The 18,711-nt window shown below is 39.8% G+C and overlaps 1 protein-coding gene across 1 annotated transcript in view; it reads right to left on the reverse strand.

The window, feature by feature from the left end:
• Positions 1-18,711, reverse strand: part of CDH13 (cadherin 13) — a 425,229-nt gene that overhangs the window by 31,147 nt on the left and 375,371 nt on the right. The window contains exons 9-10 of the mRNA XM_034426532.3: positions 16,645-16,827; positions 15,204-15,457 (exon numbers count right to left, since the gene is read on the reverse strand). Of these exons, the coding sequence (XP_034282423.1) occupies positions 15,204-15,457; positions 16,645-16,827 (437 nt within the window). The remainder of the gene's footprint in view (positions 1-15,203; positions 15,458-16,644; positions 16,828-18,711) is intronic.

An 18,711-nucleotide genomic window follows, 5' to 3' on the forward strand; every position in this document is an offset into this window, starting at 1 on the left:
TATTCCCTCATCCAATTAAAAATGGCAAAGGATTACTCACAAGGCTGCAAACTACAATAACAAATCAAAAGGAAAGATTTATATCCTTCTGTCTTTCCCAGAATCACCACTTTCCAGATGCTTAAAAGTGATATGAAGCAATATTATTATCATTTTTGGCCAACCCAAGTCAAGAATACTTTAATGATGAGCCCTTAAGCATAATACTTTATGCTGCATACTTCACAGTTGTCTGGATGCTCCTGTGACTGTAATTGATGGAAAACATGGCTAGATTAAAAATGTTCTTCAAGAAAGTGAAAAGCATTGTGGGGTGATGTATATTAAAATCTATCCGACTCTCAACTAAGTCACAAGAAATCAATATGTGCTGCTAGGCTGCCCTTTATATCATCATCATCATCATCATCATCATCATCATCATCATTTAATGACCCCATAATCCCTTGCGGGGTGGTGTCTGGGCAACTGAATGGAGCTAGCAGAGTGGTTTAATAGCCGGATGCCCTTCCTGTCACCAATGCGGAGTTTTGTTCAGTATATTCTCAGTGTGCCCAGAGAGAGATATCTGCCTCTGCCTAGGATCGAACTCATAGCCTCCTGGTTGTGAGGTGAGAACTCCACCTCTAGGCTACCACACCACTCCCTAGGCTTTCCTTTATATAGTGCCTGCTATTTTAACTGGAGGCTTTTTCACCATTTTTACAGTAAAGTTGAAAATAACTTTTCCACTTAGGATGGTCTTCAGCAGAGAGCTAGTTTGGTCTAGTGGTGAAGGCAGAAAGTTAGAAATTGGGAGAGTATGAATTCTAGTCCTGTCTAGCATGAACGCCAGCAGGGTGACTTTGAGCCAATCGCCAGGAGATGTTGAGTTCTAGTCCCACCTTAGGCATGAAAACCAGCTGGGTGACTTTGGGCTAATGACTCTCTCTCAGCCCCAGGAAGAAAGTTATTTTTAAGGATTTTTGGATGGAGCTCTGTGTATTTCAATAAACACCTATTATTTAATAATGTTTTTTAAGTGCTTGTACTTTACTCTATTACATTTTAATATAGTAATATTTTCATAATGTGTGAATTCTTCCGGTTCGATCAAATCAATCAATCAATCAATCAATCAAAGCTAATTTCTCTTCTCCAAAATTCTTTGAACGTATCCATAAATACATTCACAAACTCTGTTGTGAACAACAACTCCAGCTGTTGTTTTGTGCTCAGCCTGGTCCACAGGATCAATGCTTGCATTTATGCTAATTTTTTTTAAGAGCTTCATCTTTTTCCCCCCAGTTTAAAACTTCTGTTTCTTGCAAATTGCTCCAGCAGAGGTATCGTTGACCATCCTACCTACAAAGACAAGAACCAATTTGAGAGATCTTCCTGAACGACTAATTGACGGTCTTGAGAAGAAAAAGGAAAAGGAAAAGAAAAAAGCTTCAGGGACATTTTCAATCTGGAGGGGCAAATCACAGTGAGAGTAACCTTATTGAAACATTTCCTAGGGATGTACTCGAATGGCTTCCTGAGATGATAATTGGAGTCATCTGGCTTAATTGAGCACTACTTTTGACAATTAACTCTGAGTTTTTCCTCAGAAAAAAAGAAAAGAAAATCATATGAGACACACTTAAAAGAATGAGTGAAACAAGGTTCAAATTATATGAGTTCGGGGTTAGTTGCATGTAAGAGTACATTTCTACTTATTCAAACATCATTGCTGAATATTCAAAACCATGCAGGCCACGAGATGAAGGAGCATAAACTGGTTTAGAGACCAAGGAAATTATCTCCTTTTGATCAAGAGATTTATTTTAGGGGCTCCATCAGACCTATGTTTTGGTCACCACACTATAAAAAAGATGTTGAGACTCTAGAAAAAGTGCAGGGAAGAGCAAGCAGGATGATTAGGGGATTGGAGGCTAAAACAGATGATGAATGGTTAGAGGAACTAGGCATGGCTAGTCTATTGAAGAGAAGGACCAGGGGAGACATGAGAGCAGTTTTCCAATATTTGAGGGGCTGCCATAGAGAGGAGGGAGGGGGTCAAGCTATTTTCTAAGGCACCTGAAGGCCAGACAAGGAATAATGGATGGAAACTGAACAAGGAGAGATTCAACCTGGAAATTAGGAGAAAGTTCCTGATAGTGAGAACAATCAACCCATGGAACAGCTTGCCTCCAGAAGTTGTGGGAGCTTCATCACTAGAAGTTTTCAAGAAGAGACTGGACTTCCATCTGTCAAAAATGGTGTAAGGTCTGATAGGGTGGGGGGTTGGACCTACAAGGTCCCTTCCAACTCTGTTAATCTGTATCTGCATATTTTAAGGACCTATGCTAATCTCTTTCAGCGTTTGGCTTCCAGGAGCTTACCAAAAGGCAGGTGTCATCACCAGCTAGTAGTTTTGAAAATGGTACACACATTTTAGACTCAACATTGCTGGACCAGAAGGTGGGAAAAAGAGAGGGCTCAGCTGTTCATGTGGACTTCCATGATCCATCAGCTTGAAGGCTTTGGTTCACCTGCAGCAGGGATGATGTCTTCTTTGTAGGTCAAGTTGAAGTAGAGGCGATGTAGAGCTGTAACCTTGTGCATCCACATATCATCCTTGCTATTATTACTAAATCTCGTTGGGAAACTGAAATTAAATGCTGAAGCCCAGAAGAGGAAGATGGCCACCAATAAGGAGAGCATGGCAGGACTGTGCATCAGATCAGGGGCCTGGTGGCTCAGCAGACTGATAGCATTGTGATTAACACCAGCTGTCTGCAATTACTGTAAGTTCGAATCTCACCAGGCTCAAGGTTGACTCAGCCTTCCATCCTTTCCAAGGTAGGTAAATTGAGGACCCAGTTTGTGGGGGCAATAAACTGACTTTGTATAAAATATACAAAAGTATGAAGACTATTGCTTAATGCATTGTAAGCCGCCCTAAGTCTCCGGAGAAGGGCGGCATATAAATCAAATTTTTTAAAAAAAAATCAAAAAAGGTGCTTCAGAGTTGGCAAGAACATTAATGTATCACCTCTCTGCAACTCTTTAAACGAGCCGCATCCTTTCCCAAGATTGTCTGGTTGCTGCTCATCACTCCATCATGATATCTGGAAAATTAGCTTTTGGTTTAAAGAATTGCAGGCAATTCCCACATAGACTAGAGCAATTAATTGCTTTTGAATACAAGATCCTTCCCAACCCTGTCCAGAAGTGCTCCTATATTTGTCAATGCGTGCCTGAAAGTTTCAAATCTCTCCTGCTGTCTGTCTTGAGAAATTGACCTGGATCTGTAGACCATTCTTGATCACAACAGTTGTCTGATATATCTATTTTAGCTCTAAGGAGGGCAGTCTGTTTAGTTACTAATGAGATGGTCAATGATGGGAATTCAATCTCCAATTGTAGAGGTGAAAGCTGTAAGCTTTGTAATGGAACTACAGTCTTGACTATAATTGGACTGGGTCCAGTACAAAGAAAACATTGATCGACCTTAGAACTCATGAATACATAGAGTATGGAATGGAATTGGTAATGAGGATGATGGATTGATTTATATGGTATCATCCACAGAAGATACCACTCTACAAAATATATATATATATAAGAGAACAGTTTCTTGGTACCTATTCAAAAAATGGCACAAGACAGGAAGAAGGACATATCATAGAATCATAGGGATGAAAGGGACCTTGGAGATCTTCTAGTCCAACCCTCTGGTCGAGCAGGAGATCCTATATCATTTCAGACAAATGGTTTTCCAGTCTCTTTTTGAAAGCCTTCAGTGATGGAGCACCCATAACTTCTGACAGCAAGCTATTCCATTGGTTAACTCCTCTCACCATTAGGAAATTTCTCCTAGGTTGCTTCTCTCCTTGGTTAGCTTCCAACCGTTGTTTCTTGTCTTGCCTTTTGGTGCTTTGGAAAACAGTTTGACCCCCCCCCCCATCTTTGTAGACGTCTTTGTAGATGAATTCATGGACACATTTCCTTCAAAATATGGTTCGAAGTGTGGGAGGCTGTGTCTCTGTTTTTAACTTACGGCAAAAATACAATAGGTGAAGGTAAGATGTGTACAGGTTTCTAGGTTGTTACAGCAGTGTTGGGAACAACCTGTTAAGATGCACGATTACCTGGTGTCCTTCATTGGCACATGAAGGGTGTTTTAATGCACTTGGCTTCCTTATGCTAAAATTCTATTTCCCCCCTTTTGAGTATTTTAAAAGCCTTTCATTGTATTTCAGATGAATGCTTATTGCATTTTAGATATGCTTTATTGTACTTGATGACACAGAGATGTTAGATAGTTGCAGTGATTGTGGAATCAATGAAAAAAGGCAAATTAAAGCAGTTGCAAAAAGGATTTGGCACAATTGCATTAGAATACCTGTAACTCAGGATCATTGAAATAAGTTATCTAAGTTTTTTTTCTTGCTATCTAAATTCAAGCATGTACACGAGCAGTAGTTATGAGATAAGGTGTCTGTTTTATGACTTTTCATTCCTCATTTTTGCAAATCTACCTAATGCAATTCACTGAATGTATTATTTTTAATCCATTAAACCTTCTTAGTGCAAAATCCTACCCATTTCTGTTCATTTTTTTTCCCTCTCATGCATTTGCTTTTTACAAACAGATGTCCGTGACAGATAATTTTGTCTTTATTTTCATGAATATACATCTTTTTATGCAGATTTCCCCTCCCTTAATAAACTTTCTTTTGACAAATTATGCTGCAAGAAATCCCGAAACATTTGAACAATCATGTTTCAATTTATGTATTGCTTAAAATTCAAAACGAGCTGAGTTTACCTCCAACCGTGAACTAAATAAAATGCTCTCCTCACCCCTAATGAGCAGACACATCAAAGGAGAAGGAGAAAGTGGGTTACAGCTATCCAAAATAACCCTACAGGAAATTATTCAGTTTGCCAAGTTAAATGTGGAAAAACAATGGAAAACTGAGAGCTAAAAATGATTAAACTCCAATCAGGGTGCAAGCTACGGTCTGAACAAGAAAAAAAGATTGCCTTAAATATTGGCCACCACTGATTCCAAAGGAGTAAAAGAGAAGTAATTTTTGACATGGTCACAAAAGCTCTAAAGCACCAGGTCCCATAAAACTGATTGCTGGTTTTATTGAATGAGACCCTTGGGTAAGTGCAATCTTTCATTGTCCTAAGAGGTGGCAATGCAGATGTGCACATATAATAACAGAGTTGGAAGGGACCTTGGAGGTCTTCTAGTCCAACCCCCTGCTTAGGCAGGAAACCCTACACCACTTCAGACAAATGGTTACCAAACATCTTCTTAAAAACTTCCAGTGTTGGAGCATCCACAACTTCTGGAGGCAAGTTGTTCCACTGATTAATTGTTCTAACTGTCAGGAAATTTCTCCTTAGTTCTAGGTTGCTTCTCTCCTTGATTAGTTTCCATCCGTGGCTTCTTGTCCTGCTTTGTGGTGCTTTGGAGAATAGCTTGACTCCCTCTTCTTTGTGGCAGCCCCTGAGATATTGGAATCCTGCTATCATGTCTCCCCTAGTCCTTCTTTTCATTAAACTAGACATATATTAAACTAGACATACTGTACATATTGCCATGGGTTTTGTCAGAATTGGTTATGGCTAGTCTAGTGAAGAGAAGGACTAGGGGTGAGATGATAGCCGTGTTCCAATATCTCAGGGGCTGCCACAAAGAAGAGGGGAGTCAACCTATTCGGCAAAGCACCTGAAGGCAGGACAAGAAGCAATGGTTGGAAACTAATCAAGGAGAGAAGCAACCTAGAACTAAGGAAAAATTTCCTAACAGCGAGAACAATTAACCAATGGAATGACCTGCCTTCAGAAGTTGTAGGTGCTCCATCACCAGATGCTTTTAAGAGAAGACTGGACAGCCACTTGTCTGGAATGGTATAGGGTCTCCTACTTGAGCAGGGGATTGGATTAGAACTCCAACTCATATGCCTTGGCCATATTTATTAGAAGCTGAAGTCTGCAAGCATTTTTCAGTCATTCATCCAACCACTCTTCACGATGAAAATGAACAATTAGTGCAGGAGAATGTGTCGAAGGGAGAAACAATGGAAGAGATTTATGCCATAAGGATGCGTTCTACAAAAAAGACTTTTGTGATTTTTTTTTAACCCTACTGAATGAAAGGCACGTTGGAATCAAGGGAACTTAAGACCATTTGTGACCATCTGCTTTTTCTGCTATGATAAGACTCTGTCCATACAAATGTATTGGGAGATGGACTATAGATTGAGCCTTGTTTCCTATTGTGGGAGTGATTTAAACGCTCAGAAGAGTGATTGTGCAGGGATAGCGCAATCCATATCTCGTCTCTTTCAGTGTGTGTCTGATATCAGCTGGAGGCCATTTAAAGCGTTGGTGTGACTGTTTACGTGAAGTGGCACCAGTTTTATCTCTCACAACCATGTGCTCTCTTGCCAGCTTTACCAATGGTGCCGTCAGCCTAACAGCCTGAGAAGGCATTCTTGAAAGATTATCTTGTTTCTCCAACTTTAGGGAAGAAAGGGAAAAAAAAAAAAACCTAACCCAGAAGGGAGAGATTGTAGAGAAAAGAGAAGAAATGATCATGGTTTCATGTCGCTTGGAGGAATGTGTGTTCTTTTAAATTGCAACATCATATATGATAAAGAACTTATCCGACGATGTGGCAAGCTTTCAACGAAGCTTAAAAACCACAGGCAGAATTAAACGTTGGCCTGTTGAGATGTAGAAACTTTTCCAAGACGCTCCAGATCCTTTTTTCACATAGGAATCATTTGAATGGGAAACAAATTCATACCCGAAGGAAAGAATTCAATCCTAACACTGTGTTGATCTATTTCTGTGGATGGGTATCCTACAGTAGACCTCAAAGTTAAAAACACTTCTCTCGCCTTCATAGTATAGAAGCACTAATAACTATGTGTAATTTTGTTATCAATCTACTATCCAAAATAATGGAATCCTTGAAATTCAAATGAATCAATTCAACTCAAATAAAATCAAGTAAAAGTTAGCCTGAGGAACAGTGTCCAGGCTTTGCTTGAACAATGAATAGGAATCATGAAAAGAGGGGGCAGAATCAAGAAAGGAATTAGCCTAGAAAACTTACATGTCCAGAAACCAAGCCCCCTCTGAATTCTGTTAATTCTTACCTACCACCAGTTTAGTGCTGTCAGTTGACCAGATTCTTGTGATCCGTTGAGCAATGGATCTTCTGAACTGGACCTTACGTGCGATCCTGATTCTTTCTTTGGATCTCAACTAGTAGTTTTAGTGTGAGGTGGCACTTTTACCCACATTTTAAAGAGGAAAATAAATAGTAACCACCCCACAGAGGCCTAAAACACCTCCCCAAGTCATACAATCCTATGGCTACCTCTGGATGCAAACATTTTCCTGCCTGATGAGGTCAGAATCTCCTCTCTAGGATCGCCAGAAGGGATCCAGGAGCCAGTTTGTACTGACTTGATCTCAACATGTTTACTAGGGAGTAAGCACCATTTAGAATACTTTTCTAAATGGTGTTCAGAAATGAATAGATTAACGCTTGCTATAAAGAAAGAACAAACTGAATATTATATGACATGGGAATTATTTTATGAATGGTTGGGAAACAAAAATAGAAGTTAGAAATAAATGGAGATCAGTGAAATATAGAAAACATGTTAAGCTAGAGAAGCAAACAATATGATGATTCTTATTATTTATTATTTATTTGTTCAACTTGTATGCCGCCTTTCTCCGAAGGCTCAAGGCGGCTTACAATGTATTTAAAAACCATATATAAAAACATTAAAAGTTAAAACATCTTACTAATATGACTATTAAGATTATGTTTAATATTATTAGTATATTCTTATTAGAAGATATGTTAAGAGGGAGAAATGAATAGATGTATTATGCTCGCTATTATTATTATTGTAAGATTAGAGAATCAATATCAATGTAATGAATGCTGTTGTAAATTTTGATTGTTATTGCACAGAGACATCTGTACCCAGACAACACGCTGTTTAATGGAAGATGGAATGTTTAAGTTAAAAAATAAAAAAGAATAATTTTTACAATGCTTATATAAATACCAAAGTCAGTAAGACCATACAGTATAGGATTCACTAAATTTTCCACATTTCTGCAGCGTAAAATCTTTCTTTGGACGTGGCATTTCAGAGGTTCTCTCCTGCTTAGTTAGCTGTGAGAGACAGATGCTCAGAAAATGGCCTTCTCCTTGGGGAGCCTCCTGCACTAAAATAGTCTCCCCTCCCCCTCCAAAAACTGAATTGGTGTGTCTGGCCTTTCAGTATTATTTTTGTTACTAGCGCTGTGGTGTACTCTTTCAATCAATGTAATCTCTGGTGAGCTTGTGTTATTTTAACATTTTATGATCTTTTTTTTCCTTGGTTATTTTTTGATGTGCATTTTTAATTGAACTGCACTAGAGAATTGCTGCTTCTTTTTTAGAACAAAGAAACAACAGACTATTCAATGCTTTCAAGATTAGGAAGATGGATAGATGTATAGTCTTAACTCTTCTGGCTCTCTAGGAAAGATAAAGCTTTCCCTGTCCAGTCTTGTCCAACTCTAGAGCACAGTGCTTATCTTGTGTTTCTTGACTGAAGAAGCCAGCTTTGTCTAAAGACACTTCCAAGGTCATGGGGCCAGCATGACCATATGCTGAGGCGCACAGAACACTGTTACCTTCCCACCAAAGTGGTACCTATTTATCTACTTGCATTTGCATGCTTTTGAACTGCTAGGTTGGCAGGAACTGGAGCAAGGGACGGGAGCTCACCCCATACATTTCTGCTTCTAGATGCTGATTTGCACCCTCTTTGTAAAAAGGTCTGCCCCACAACCCTGAGCTCTAACCCTCATTGAACCCTAATCTTGATCTCTTGATTCCTCCAAAGGAGCTGAAGCCCATGCCTTCCCCCAGAATGACTCAGCCCAGTGGTGGGTTTCAAAAATTTTTACTACCGGTTCTGTGGGTGTAGCTTGGTGGGCGTGGCAGGGCAAGGTTACTGTAAAATCTCCATTCCCTCCCCACTCCAGGGAAAGGTTACTGCAAAATCCCCATTTCCTCCCAAACAGCTGGGACTCGGGAGGCAGAAAATAGATGGGGGCAGGGCCAGTCAGAGGTGGTATTTACCGGTTCTCTGAACTACTCAAACTTTCTGCTACCGGTTCTCCAGAACTGGTCAGAGCCTGTTGAAACCCACCTCTGACTCAGCCTTATGTTCTAGGTTTCATATCATCTTCTTCTATAATTTTTTTTCTTTTTTCATAAATATACTGTGGACCATCCGCTCTGTAGAAAGACATTTTTGCTGGTAATTTATGGTCTTTCTGATGCCTAACAAAATGTGCGATTGCATTTATACTCAGAAGCTATTTTCCAGAAATTGGCCGACTTATTAAAAAGTTAATAAGCAAACACATCAACCCACCCACACCAATTGAATTTCAGGAGATATTTCTTCGATCACTGTCACATTATGGAAAGCAGTGGGATGGGAAACCACTCACTCAAACATTTCAGCAGTTTCCTAACTGGAGTTAAATACAATTCTAATAGCAACTGCTACAAAACGATTCTTCAAAGAAGACGAAGGAAACAGAGAGGGCATAATTAATCCCTTGGCGGTTATGCCAATGGATGTTGGGTTTCATCAGGTTCTCAGGTCTGCTTGAAGAAGCTGGTATCAGAGTATGAAATACATTTGGAGAATTGGTTTCATGACTCAGAGCTTACGGGAGCTCTGTGGAAAGACAGCTGGGGATCAGCTGTAAAAATAAGGGTAAGAAGAGCGAGCAACTCCTTGCTCGGTGCCACTGATTTCAGTTTACTTTCAGACATGCTTGGGAATCATAATGAGGTATCACCCGCCATGCCCACGAGTTCATTGAAGACTGGGACTCAGAAGCAACTCCAGCAACAGACATATCAACATAAAACCAGCCTATGAACTCCTCACAATCCAGATCAACTGCACAGCCAACCGGAGACAGCACTGACCCTCAACCAACCCATCCAAGCCACCGCCTCAGAACTAGCACTTCACCTCCAAATGGCCCTCACCTGAGGTAACCTTCCCATCACAAGGCCCCCCCACTTGAAGTGACCCATACCTGACCCATCACAAGAACCTCACCTGATGTGACCTCCCTAACACAAGACCTAATGACCACTCAAAGCCCTTATAAGCAGAAGAACGCCAGCACTGACATCCCCTAAACCAGGGGTCATCAACCTGTGGCTCTAGAGCCACATGTGGCTCTTTCATCCCTCTGCTGCGGCTCCCTGTCACTCAAAATATGTGTCACAACCACCAATGTGCGACACCTGCCTGCATGCGATTTATTGAGCTTTTCGACTCCCGGTAGGCCAACCATGGATAAATCCAAGAAAAGAAACGTTTCAGAAGAAAACAGAATGTTTAATTCAACTACATATGCTAGTTTTGTGGCTGTTCAGGAACTAGTCAGGCATGGGAAGGGTTTTGTGACTCCTGATGTTTTCTTTTCTGTGGGAATTGGGTCCAAGTGGCTCTTTGAGTGTTTAAGGTTGCAGACCCCTACCCTAAACTCTACTGAAGATGTTACCTAGCCTGGTAATGAAATGTTCAGAAACCATCCCACGAGCTCGGAAAATGAACCTTCACTCTCCTCCTACACCCAAGCTACAGATATTCACCACTATTGCCAATGAGGTATCATTCCTCAAACGGAACTTCAACCCTCCAAGGTCTTCTGGAAATGCAAACGTTTTCCTCACTGCATTTATGAATTATACCCCTCTATTGTTTTCATTTTGAATGTGAGTTTCACCTTGACTTTTGTCAAAAGTCACATGAGTTACATGAGACAGGCCATTCTAGTGGATAAAATCATGGATTCAGAAGAAACGTTTTGGCATTTTTATACAAAGAGCGTGCCTTTTTTTTTTAATCCCTTGGCTGGATATTTGATATTTATCAAATATTTTGCCTTTCTGTGTGAGCACCATTTCTGCTTTAAAGCTTGCAATATAAAAGGTGGATTTGAAGGGCTATTTATTTATTTTTGTAAAAGGTTTTAAATATAGGATTAGTTAGACTACTGGCTGTTATGGTTTAAGTCATAATCAAAATCTTTTCTAGCCTAGTGTTGGAAGGGACCTTGTAGTTGAACCCCTGTCCAAGCAGAAGACCCTACATCATTTTTGACAAATGGCAGTCTCTTCTTGAAAGCTTCCAGTGATGAAGCTCCCACAACTTCTGAAGGCAACTTCTGTTCCATGGGTTGATTGTTCTCATTGTCAGAAAATTTCTCCTTATTTCCAGGTTGAATCTCTCCTTGATCCATTTCCATCCATTAGCATGAAGCTGATCACGGTCATCTGGTAGAAGCCGCCATGATGTCATGATATGCCCGGCATTGTCGCACAAAGGATAGAAATGGCATAATAGTGTCATTCAGGGATGGTGTTCTGGTATTTGTGTCTTGTGTGTCATCCCCCAAATGATACAACATAATTGTGTCATTCAGGGATGATGCTATGGTGTGTGTGGCATTTCTTGCCCCAAGGGATGAGAAAGGATAGAGATAGAAATAGAGATAGAGAAGATAGAGATAGATAGATGGGTATTTATTTATTTATTTATTTTATTAGTCATATTTCTATGCCGCCCACTCTCTGAGGATTCTGGGCGGCTTACACCAAAGACAGTATACTAAATAGCATATTGCCCCCAACAATCTGCGTCCTCATTTTACCCACCTCAGAAGGATGGAAGGCTGAGTCAACCTTGAGCCGGTGAGATTTGATCTGCTGATCTGCTGAACTAGCAGTCAGCTAAAGTAGCTGCAGTACTGCACTCTAACCACTGCGTCACCTCAGGTAGGTAGATAGATGATATCTATCTATCTATCTATCTATCTATCTATCTATCTATCTATCTATCTATCTATCTATCTACCTAGCTAGATAAATGGATGGATGGATGGATGGATGGATGGATGGATGGATGGATGGATGGATGGATAGATATGATAGATAGATAGATAGATAGATAGATAGATAGATAGATAGATAGAAAGAAATAGATGTAGAAATAGAGAAAGAAAAATACCCTGTTTCCCCCAAAATAAGACATCCCCTAATAATAAGCCCAATCAGGCTTTTGAGTGCATGTGCTAAAATAAGCCCACCCCAAAAATATTTAACTGCATGCGCGGCCAGTCCCCACCATTTTCTCTGGTTAGGGTTAGGGAGACAGAGCTGGAAATCAGGTAAGACTGATTTTGCTCCATGTGCCCCAAAATAATAAGACCTCCCTGAAAATAAGACCAAGTGCTTATTTTGGGGTTCAAAAAAATTTAAGACAGGGTCTTATTTTTGGGGAAACACGGGTAGATATATATATATATATAGATAGATAGATAGATAGATAGATAGATAGATAGAGAGAGAGAGAGAGACAGATATAGAGATAAAGCTAGAGAGAGAGAACTAGAGCTAGATAGAGTCCTCTAAGTATTTGCTGCCAATTTGATTATTTAATCAATTAGGCACACTTCAAAGCCATAATCAGCATTTCCCGTCTTTTGCTGGAGAAAGACTCAGTCACCCTGCTTTCCAAGAATCAAAGTTGCAGTCATATATTTACATAAATAATTAAAACTCCAGAAGCACAGTAGGTAATAAAAATATATTGCCACAATAAAATATGAAAGCAAAGAGCACTGCTTTAATTAAAAATCACCACTGTAGTGCAGTAAACAACTTACTTGTATTTGGTTCTGAAGTCAAAACTATTCTAATCTCTGAACTTGTTGAGCCTGAAGTGAAACAACATACCTTGAAGGATCTTTCCACCGAGATAAATTTTTCAAGCCGGTAAATATGTTTAATTAAGACTTACTGTTAATAATGGATTTTTCAGAATTAGGCTGTTCTTTAATTTCCCAGGGTAGAAACTGTTATTGCATTTGGCCTTGAAGTTCTCACTGAGAACACACACACATGCACACAAATATCAAAAAGTTCTGATTAGAATTTCAGAGTTGGCAAACAGGCAGGCAAAATTAAACTCTGATACAATCTCGGATTAAGAAATCAGAGTTCAGGATTAGCTATTAATCTGGATTAAAAAGTGAAATTATAAATGGTTTGCAACCTACTAGGGTTGCTTTCTTTGGCCTTATTTTAAGGAAAATAGCACCTACACAATAAATTGGAATTAAGATTAATTTAATCGAGTCCCAACTCTATATTAACACAAGATGGAACTCAGGAAGCTGGGAAAAAATTGCAACATGACGCTGTTTGGTCATGTTCCTTAGGACCATCCACCTTGACCTTTGATTCAAATTTATTTTGCAGTGAAGCTAGACACACAACACTATAAGAGAAGATGCTTGCAGGAAAGAATTGCCTTGTCAATACTTCCACCAACACTGGACAGGGCAAGCCACTAGTATATAAAATGAGAGCAAACCCTACTCCCTACTAGCACTGATAATGCTATCTAGTTGGGTCATGAAATGTCTGCAAGAAAACAACCAAGCTCAGAGAGTACCAAGGACCCCTCAGTTCAACTCTGAGCTATGCATTTTCTCTTCCAGTGGTGGGTTTCGCTTACCTTTGTTACCAGTTTGCTCGCACGCACACACACTCTCACTTCACTCACACACACACCACTTCTGCATATGCACAGAGCACATTTGATGATGGGTGGGCAGAGCCTCCCACTACTGCTGCTACCAGTTCACCTGAACTGGGGTGAACTGGTAGCAACCCACCAGTGTTCTTTTCTATCAATTCTTAATTTCTTTTATATTCCCACCACTTCTCTCCGATTCTACTCATGGCTTTAACAATATTCCTTTGAAAGTGGGATCTCTCCAAGCCTCGTGAACTTGTTTTTCATGTTTCATTGCTCCTTTTTCAGCCCGAGGCAAGCAAAACATTATGTCTAGGGAACGAACGGGAAAAAAGTCTCATTCCAATCTTGGTGGTACAAGCTGGTCTAAGCAATGTCACGATCCTTGAGATGTTTCTTTCAGCTGCTGCCCCATTGTTATTCAAGGTGGCTAACCCTGTGAAGATTTCAACTCATGGTAGAAAGCCAAGGAGATTTCTGTCTTGCTCTTTGGCTGGGCTAAATGATTTGCAAAGCTAATGAGCATTTCTGATTTTCCACGACTACTGGCTGCAATTCTGCATTTGCAACAAAATCATGAAAAAGGGTGGGTGGGGAAAAAAACAGGACAGAATGAGAAGAAGATCTGAAATTGGTAACAGCTTTAGAATGATAAAGAGCTAGGGTGAGAGAGAAGTTCCCTGCGGATGGGTCCTAGTCCGAAAGAATAAATCTCTGTGTCAGGTTCCAATTAATGTACCCATCACAAATTGAACTCTGAGGCATTTCACTTCCTCAAAGAACAAATTTATTTAGATACATCATATTTGCACGAACTGGTGGACAGACAGTGCTAAAGGTTCCCGTGCTTTCCACCCCACTTAAATTAAGAGTTTCTCATTTTTTCCAAAAAAATATGTAAATCTGGTCCCAGTGACCGATCCAGATTGGATTGTGCAACATTATCCTGGGACATGTATATTCACCTTCATTTGGATTCCCTTGTTCCCTAGTTCCCTAGTTTTCAAACATAAGGCAGTGGCCAAATGTCACAACCCATACGCTTCCTCAGAGATGTGACCAACATTTAACAGATTTAACAGATTGCTTTTGAAACTGCTCAAGACACAGGATCAATGGTGGGTTTCAAAATTTTTTACTACCGGTTCTGTGGGCATGGTTTGGTGGGCATGACATGGCTTGGTGGGCGTGGCTTGGTGGGTGTGGCTTGGTGGGTGTGGCAGGGGAAGAATACTGTAAAATCTCCATTTCCACCCCACTCCAGGGGAAGGATACTGCAAAATCCCCATTTCCTCCCAATCAGCTGGGACTTGGGAGACAGAGAATAGATGGGGGCAGGGCCAGTCAGAATTTTTACTACCGGTTCTCCAAACTACACAAAATTTCTGCTACCGGCTCTCCAGAACTGGTCAGAACCTGCTGCAACCCACCTCTGCACAGGATGTTGGCTATTTGGGATGGGGTTTGCTGTTTTGGAAAACAAATTCAAGAAATAGTAATAGTGGTAGTATTAGTAAAAGTAAAAGTAATTAAAATGAGATTTCAACATCTTCTACTCACCTTATAGTTTGATGCTGCAAAGTGTCTGGATCAGTGGCATTAACTGTTAACACAACACTTCCAATGGGGATGTTCTCTAGTTTGGTGACCACCATTGGATTAGGGTGGAAAATGGGCCCCTCATTAACATCTAGAACTGTGATCTGAACAGTTGCTGTGGAGCTGGTGTCATACAGGACATCTGGAACCAAGAGATCTTCATTTTCTACTTTGATCAGGAGCGTGTGGAAGGCTGAGATCTCATAATCCAAAGGCTGAAAGACACGAATGTATAGCATTGTCTAAATAGAATAGAATAGAATAGAATAGAATAGAATAGAATAGAATAGAATAGAATAGAACAGAACAGAATAGAATAGAATAGAATAGAAGATTGGGATGGAATATAGAATAGAATAGAATAATAGATTGGGATGGAAAATAGAATAGAATAGAATAGAATAGAATAGAATAGAATAGAATAGAATAGAATAGAATAGAATAGAAGATTGGGATGGAATATAGAATAGAATAGAATAATAGATTGGGATGGAAAATAGAATAGAATAGAATAGAATAGAATAGAATAGAATAGAATAATAGATTGGGATGGAAAATAGAATAGGATAGAATAGAATAGAATAGAAAAGAATAGAATAGAACAGAACAGAACAGAACAGAACAGAACAGAATAGAATAGAATAGAATAGAATAGAATAGAATAGAATAGAATAGAATAGAACAGAATAGAATAGAATAACAGAGTTGGAAGGGACCTTGGAGGTCTTCTAGTCCAGCCCCCTGCTTAGACAGGAAACCCTACACCACTTCAGACAAATGGTTATCTAATCTCTTCTTAAAAACTTCTAGTGTTGGGGCATTCACAACCTGACAAGCCTCTGACAAGCGAAATCAATGGGGGAAACCAGACTCCCTTAACAACCATGTGATTCATTTAATGATCACGGTGATTCATTTAACAACTTCGGCAAATGATTTGTAAAATTGGGCCTGACCCCCTTCACAACCGCCATACTTATTAGTGGGATTTCCAGTCCCAATTGTGGTCATAAGTTTAAGTCTAACCTGTATTGTCGTTGGTTGAGAAAACTGAGAAGTGCACCATCACTGGAGGATTTTAAGAACGTTTGGACAACCATTTGTCCAATATGGTATAAGGACTCCTGCCTTGTCTATGGTGTTGGACTAGAAGACCTCCAAGGTCCGTTCCTTCCAGCCCTATGAGTCTATGGTTCTAAGCAATGAGAATCAAGAGTGGATACTGGATACCATTGAAAGCAACTTTCCCCAGTGAGATCAGTTGGCTGAGTTGATGGAACTCAACACATCTACAGTAAGAGGACATCACTTGAAGAAGTCTGGCCCAGAAAAGTGAAGAACAATATATGAAGTTAGGTTCATAATTTAGTTGCTAAAAGTTGGTGCCTTGCTCCTTTCTTACCTTGACAACTGACAACATCCCTTCATTGTTCTTTGCATTGGTGTGGATTTTGAAGCTCTGGGCTGGATTGCCGTTGATGATGGTGTAAACTGCCTTCCATGCAGCTGTGGCTGGATCATCTCGATCTTCAACGGTTAGATTCACAATCACACCAGTGCTGCCTTCTTTCACGGTGGCTTGGAACTCAAAATTAAGAAAGAAAGAATGTTAGTACCATTAAACAAATCACCACCAGCATTAAAATAAATCTGTATAAGGTGTTAAGAGCCGGAGTGGCGCAGTGGTTAGAATGCAGTATTGCAGGCTAATCCTGCCGACTGCCAGCAGTTCGATTCTAACCATCTCAAGGTTGACTCAGCCTTCCGAGGTCAGTAAAATGAGGACCCAGATTGTTGTGGGCAATAGGCTGCCTCTGTAAACCACTTAGAGAGAGCTGTAAAGCACTATGATGTGGTGTCTAAGTGCTGTTGCTATTGATTATTCAAAGCACTCAAACAATGACTTGGATGAGATTCCAGAGTAAAGCTGAAATTCTATGGCTAATAAATAACACATCCCTGCTTTTGAAAGAGTACCAAAAAAAGAAAACTGTGACTAAAACTCGCTTTGAAACCTCCATCAAGCCATTTATTTCTCTTTCTGTCTTCTGTAAATATAGAAATTCAGTAACAAGAATATAAAGCTACAGTACTTGAGAATGCAATGATCAGGAATAAAAAACTATATTCAATGCATTCGGAAATGGGGTGTTTTAAAGGTAATCTACATTTAACTGCTCTTTTGCATGTGTGTGTGTTATAATGTTCCTTTGTTCTTTTTGACCTGTGTGGATGAGAAGGTCTTCTGTATTGAAATAAGGGGAAATTATCTCAATTTTTATTTCCCATAATATCACATTCACTTTCTATTTCACTTTCTATTTAAAATACTCCATCAGGATACGCTAAAATTTTATGGGAAAAAGATAATGCTGGAATTATTTAAGGCAATGTTTTTTAACTTTGGCAACTTTAAGAGATGAGGACTTCAGCTCCCAGAATTCCCTAACTAGCATGTTTGCTAGATAGTTCTGGAAGTTGAAGTCTACTCATATTAAAGTCACCAAGGTTGAGAAACTTTGATTTAAGGGATAGATAGTAAGGGTGAATGAATCAGTCAAGATTCCATCTGAATTCAAAATCTGATGGTAGCAACATCTACATTTGAGATTTAAGAAAAGACTCGACCATAGACCATGTAATCCAGGTACTACTTCACTTTCTAGTTGAATGGGATGAAAATAATAGGAATGGTCTACCTTTAGAAGATATTAAAACCCGCACAGTTCCATCCAGGTGATTGAAGAGTTTCACAGCAATATCATTTTTCCAATATCTATCTCCCCCCTCCGCCTGCTTTCAGGCGGAGGAAGCAGAAATGAGAAAACGATAGCACAACAGAGTCGAATTGTCGAGGAAAAAAAAATCTATAATGAAACAGTGCTAAACTAATGTAAAAAGTAGTACCTTATTCCTACCTGAATTGGAAAAAAAAAAGAGTTTAAAAATAACCGGGTTTTATCTTGTTCCCGTTTTTAATAGCATTTTGTGATTTGAAATTTTGTTGCACTCTCCTGGGGGGGGGGTGTTCACTTGCTAATAATAATAATATAAATAAAGTATAGAGTAAAAGGTGGCTTATAATGACCCATCCTCGACATCATCATCTGATCAGGAGTGAGTTTTCAAGATTTTTATTATCGCTTGGCATCAAGTCCTTTTTGCTTGCAAATATATTTTAACATAGTGGGACACGGTGGCTCGGTGGCTAAGACGCTGAGCTTGTCAAACAAAAGGTCGGCAGTTCAGCGGTTCGAATCCCTAGTGCCGTGTAACAGAGTGAGCTCCCGTTACTTGTCCCAGCTTTTGCCAACCTAGCAGTTCGAAAGCACATTAAAAAAATTTGAGTAGAAAAATAGGGGCCACCTTTGGTGGGAAGGGAACAGCGTTCCATGCGCCTTTGGTGTTTAGTCATGCCAGCCACATGACCACGGAGACGTCTTCAGACAGCACTGGCTCTTTGGCTTTG

The sequence above is a fragment of the Pantherophis guttatus genome, chromosome 11 (genome assembly GCF_059756535.1).
Source record: "Pantherophis guttatus breed Tessera chromosome 11, ASM5975653v1, whole genome shotgun sequence".
Lineage (NCBI taxonomy): Eukaryota > Metazoa > Chordata > Lepidosauria > Squamata > Colubridae > Pantherophis > Pantherophis guttatus.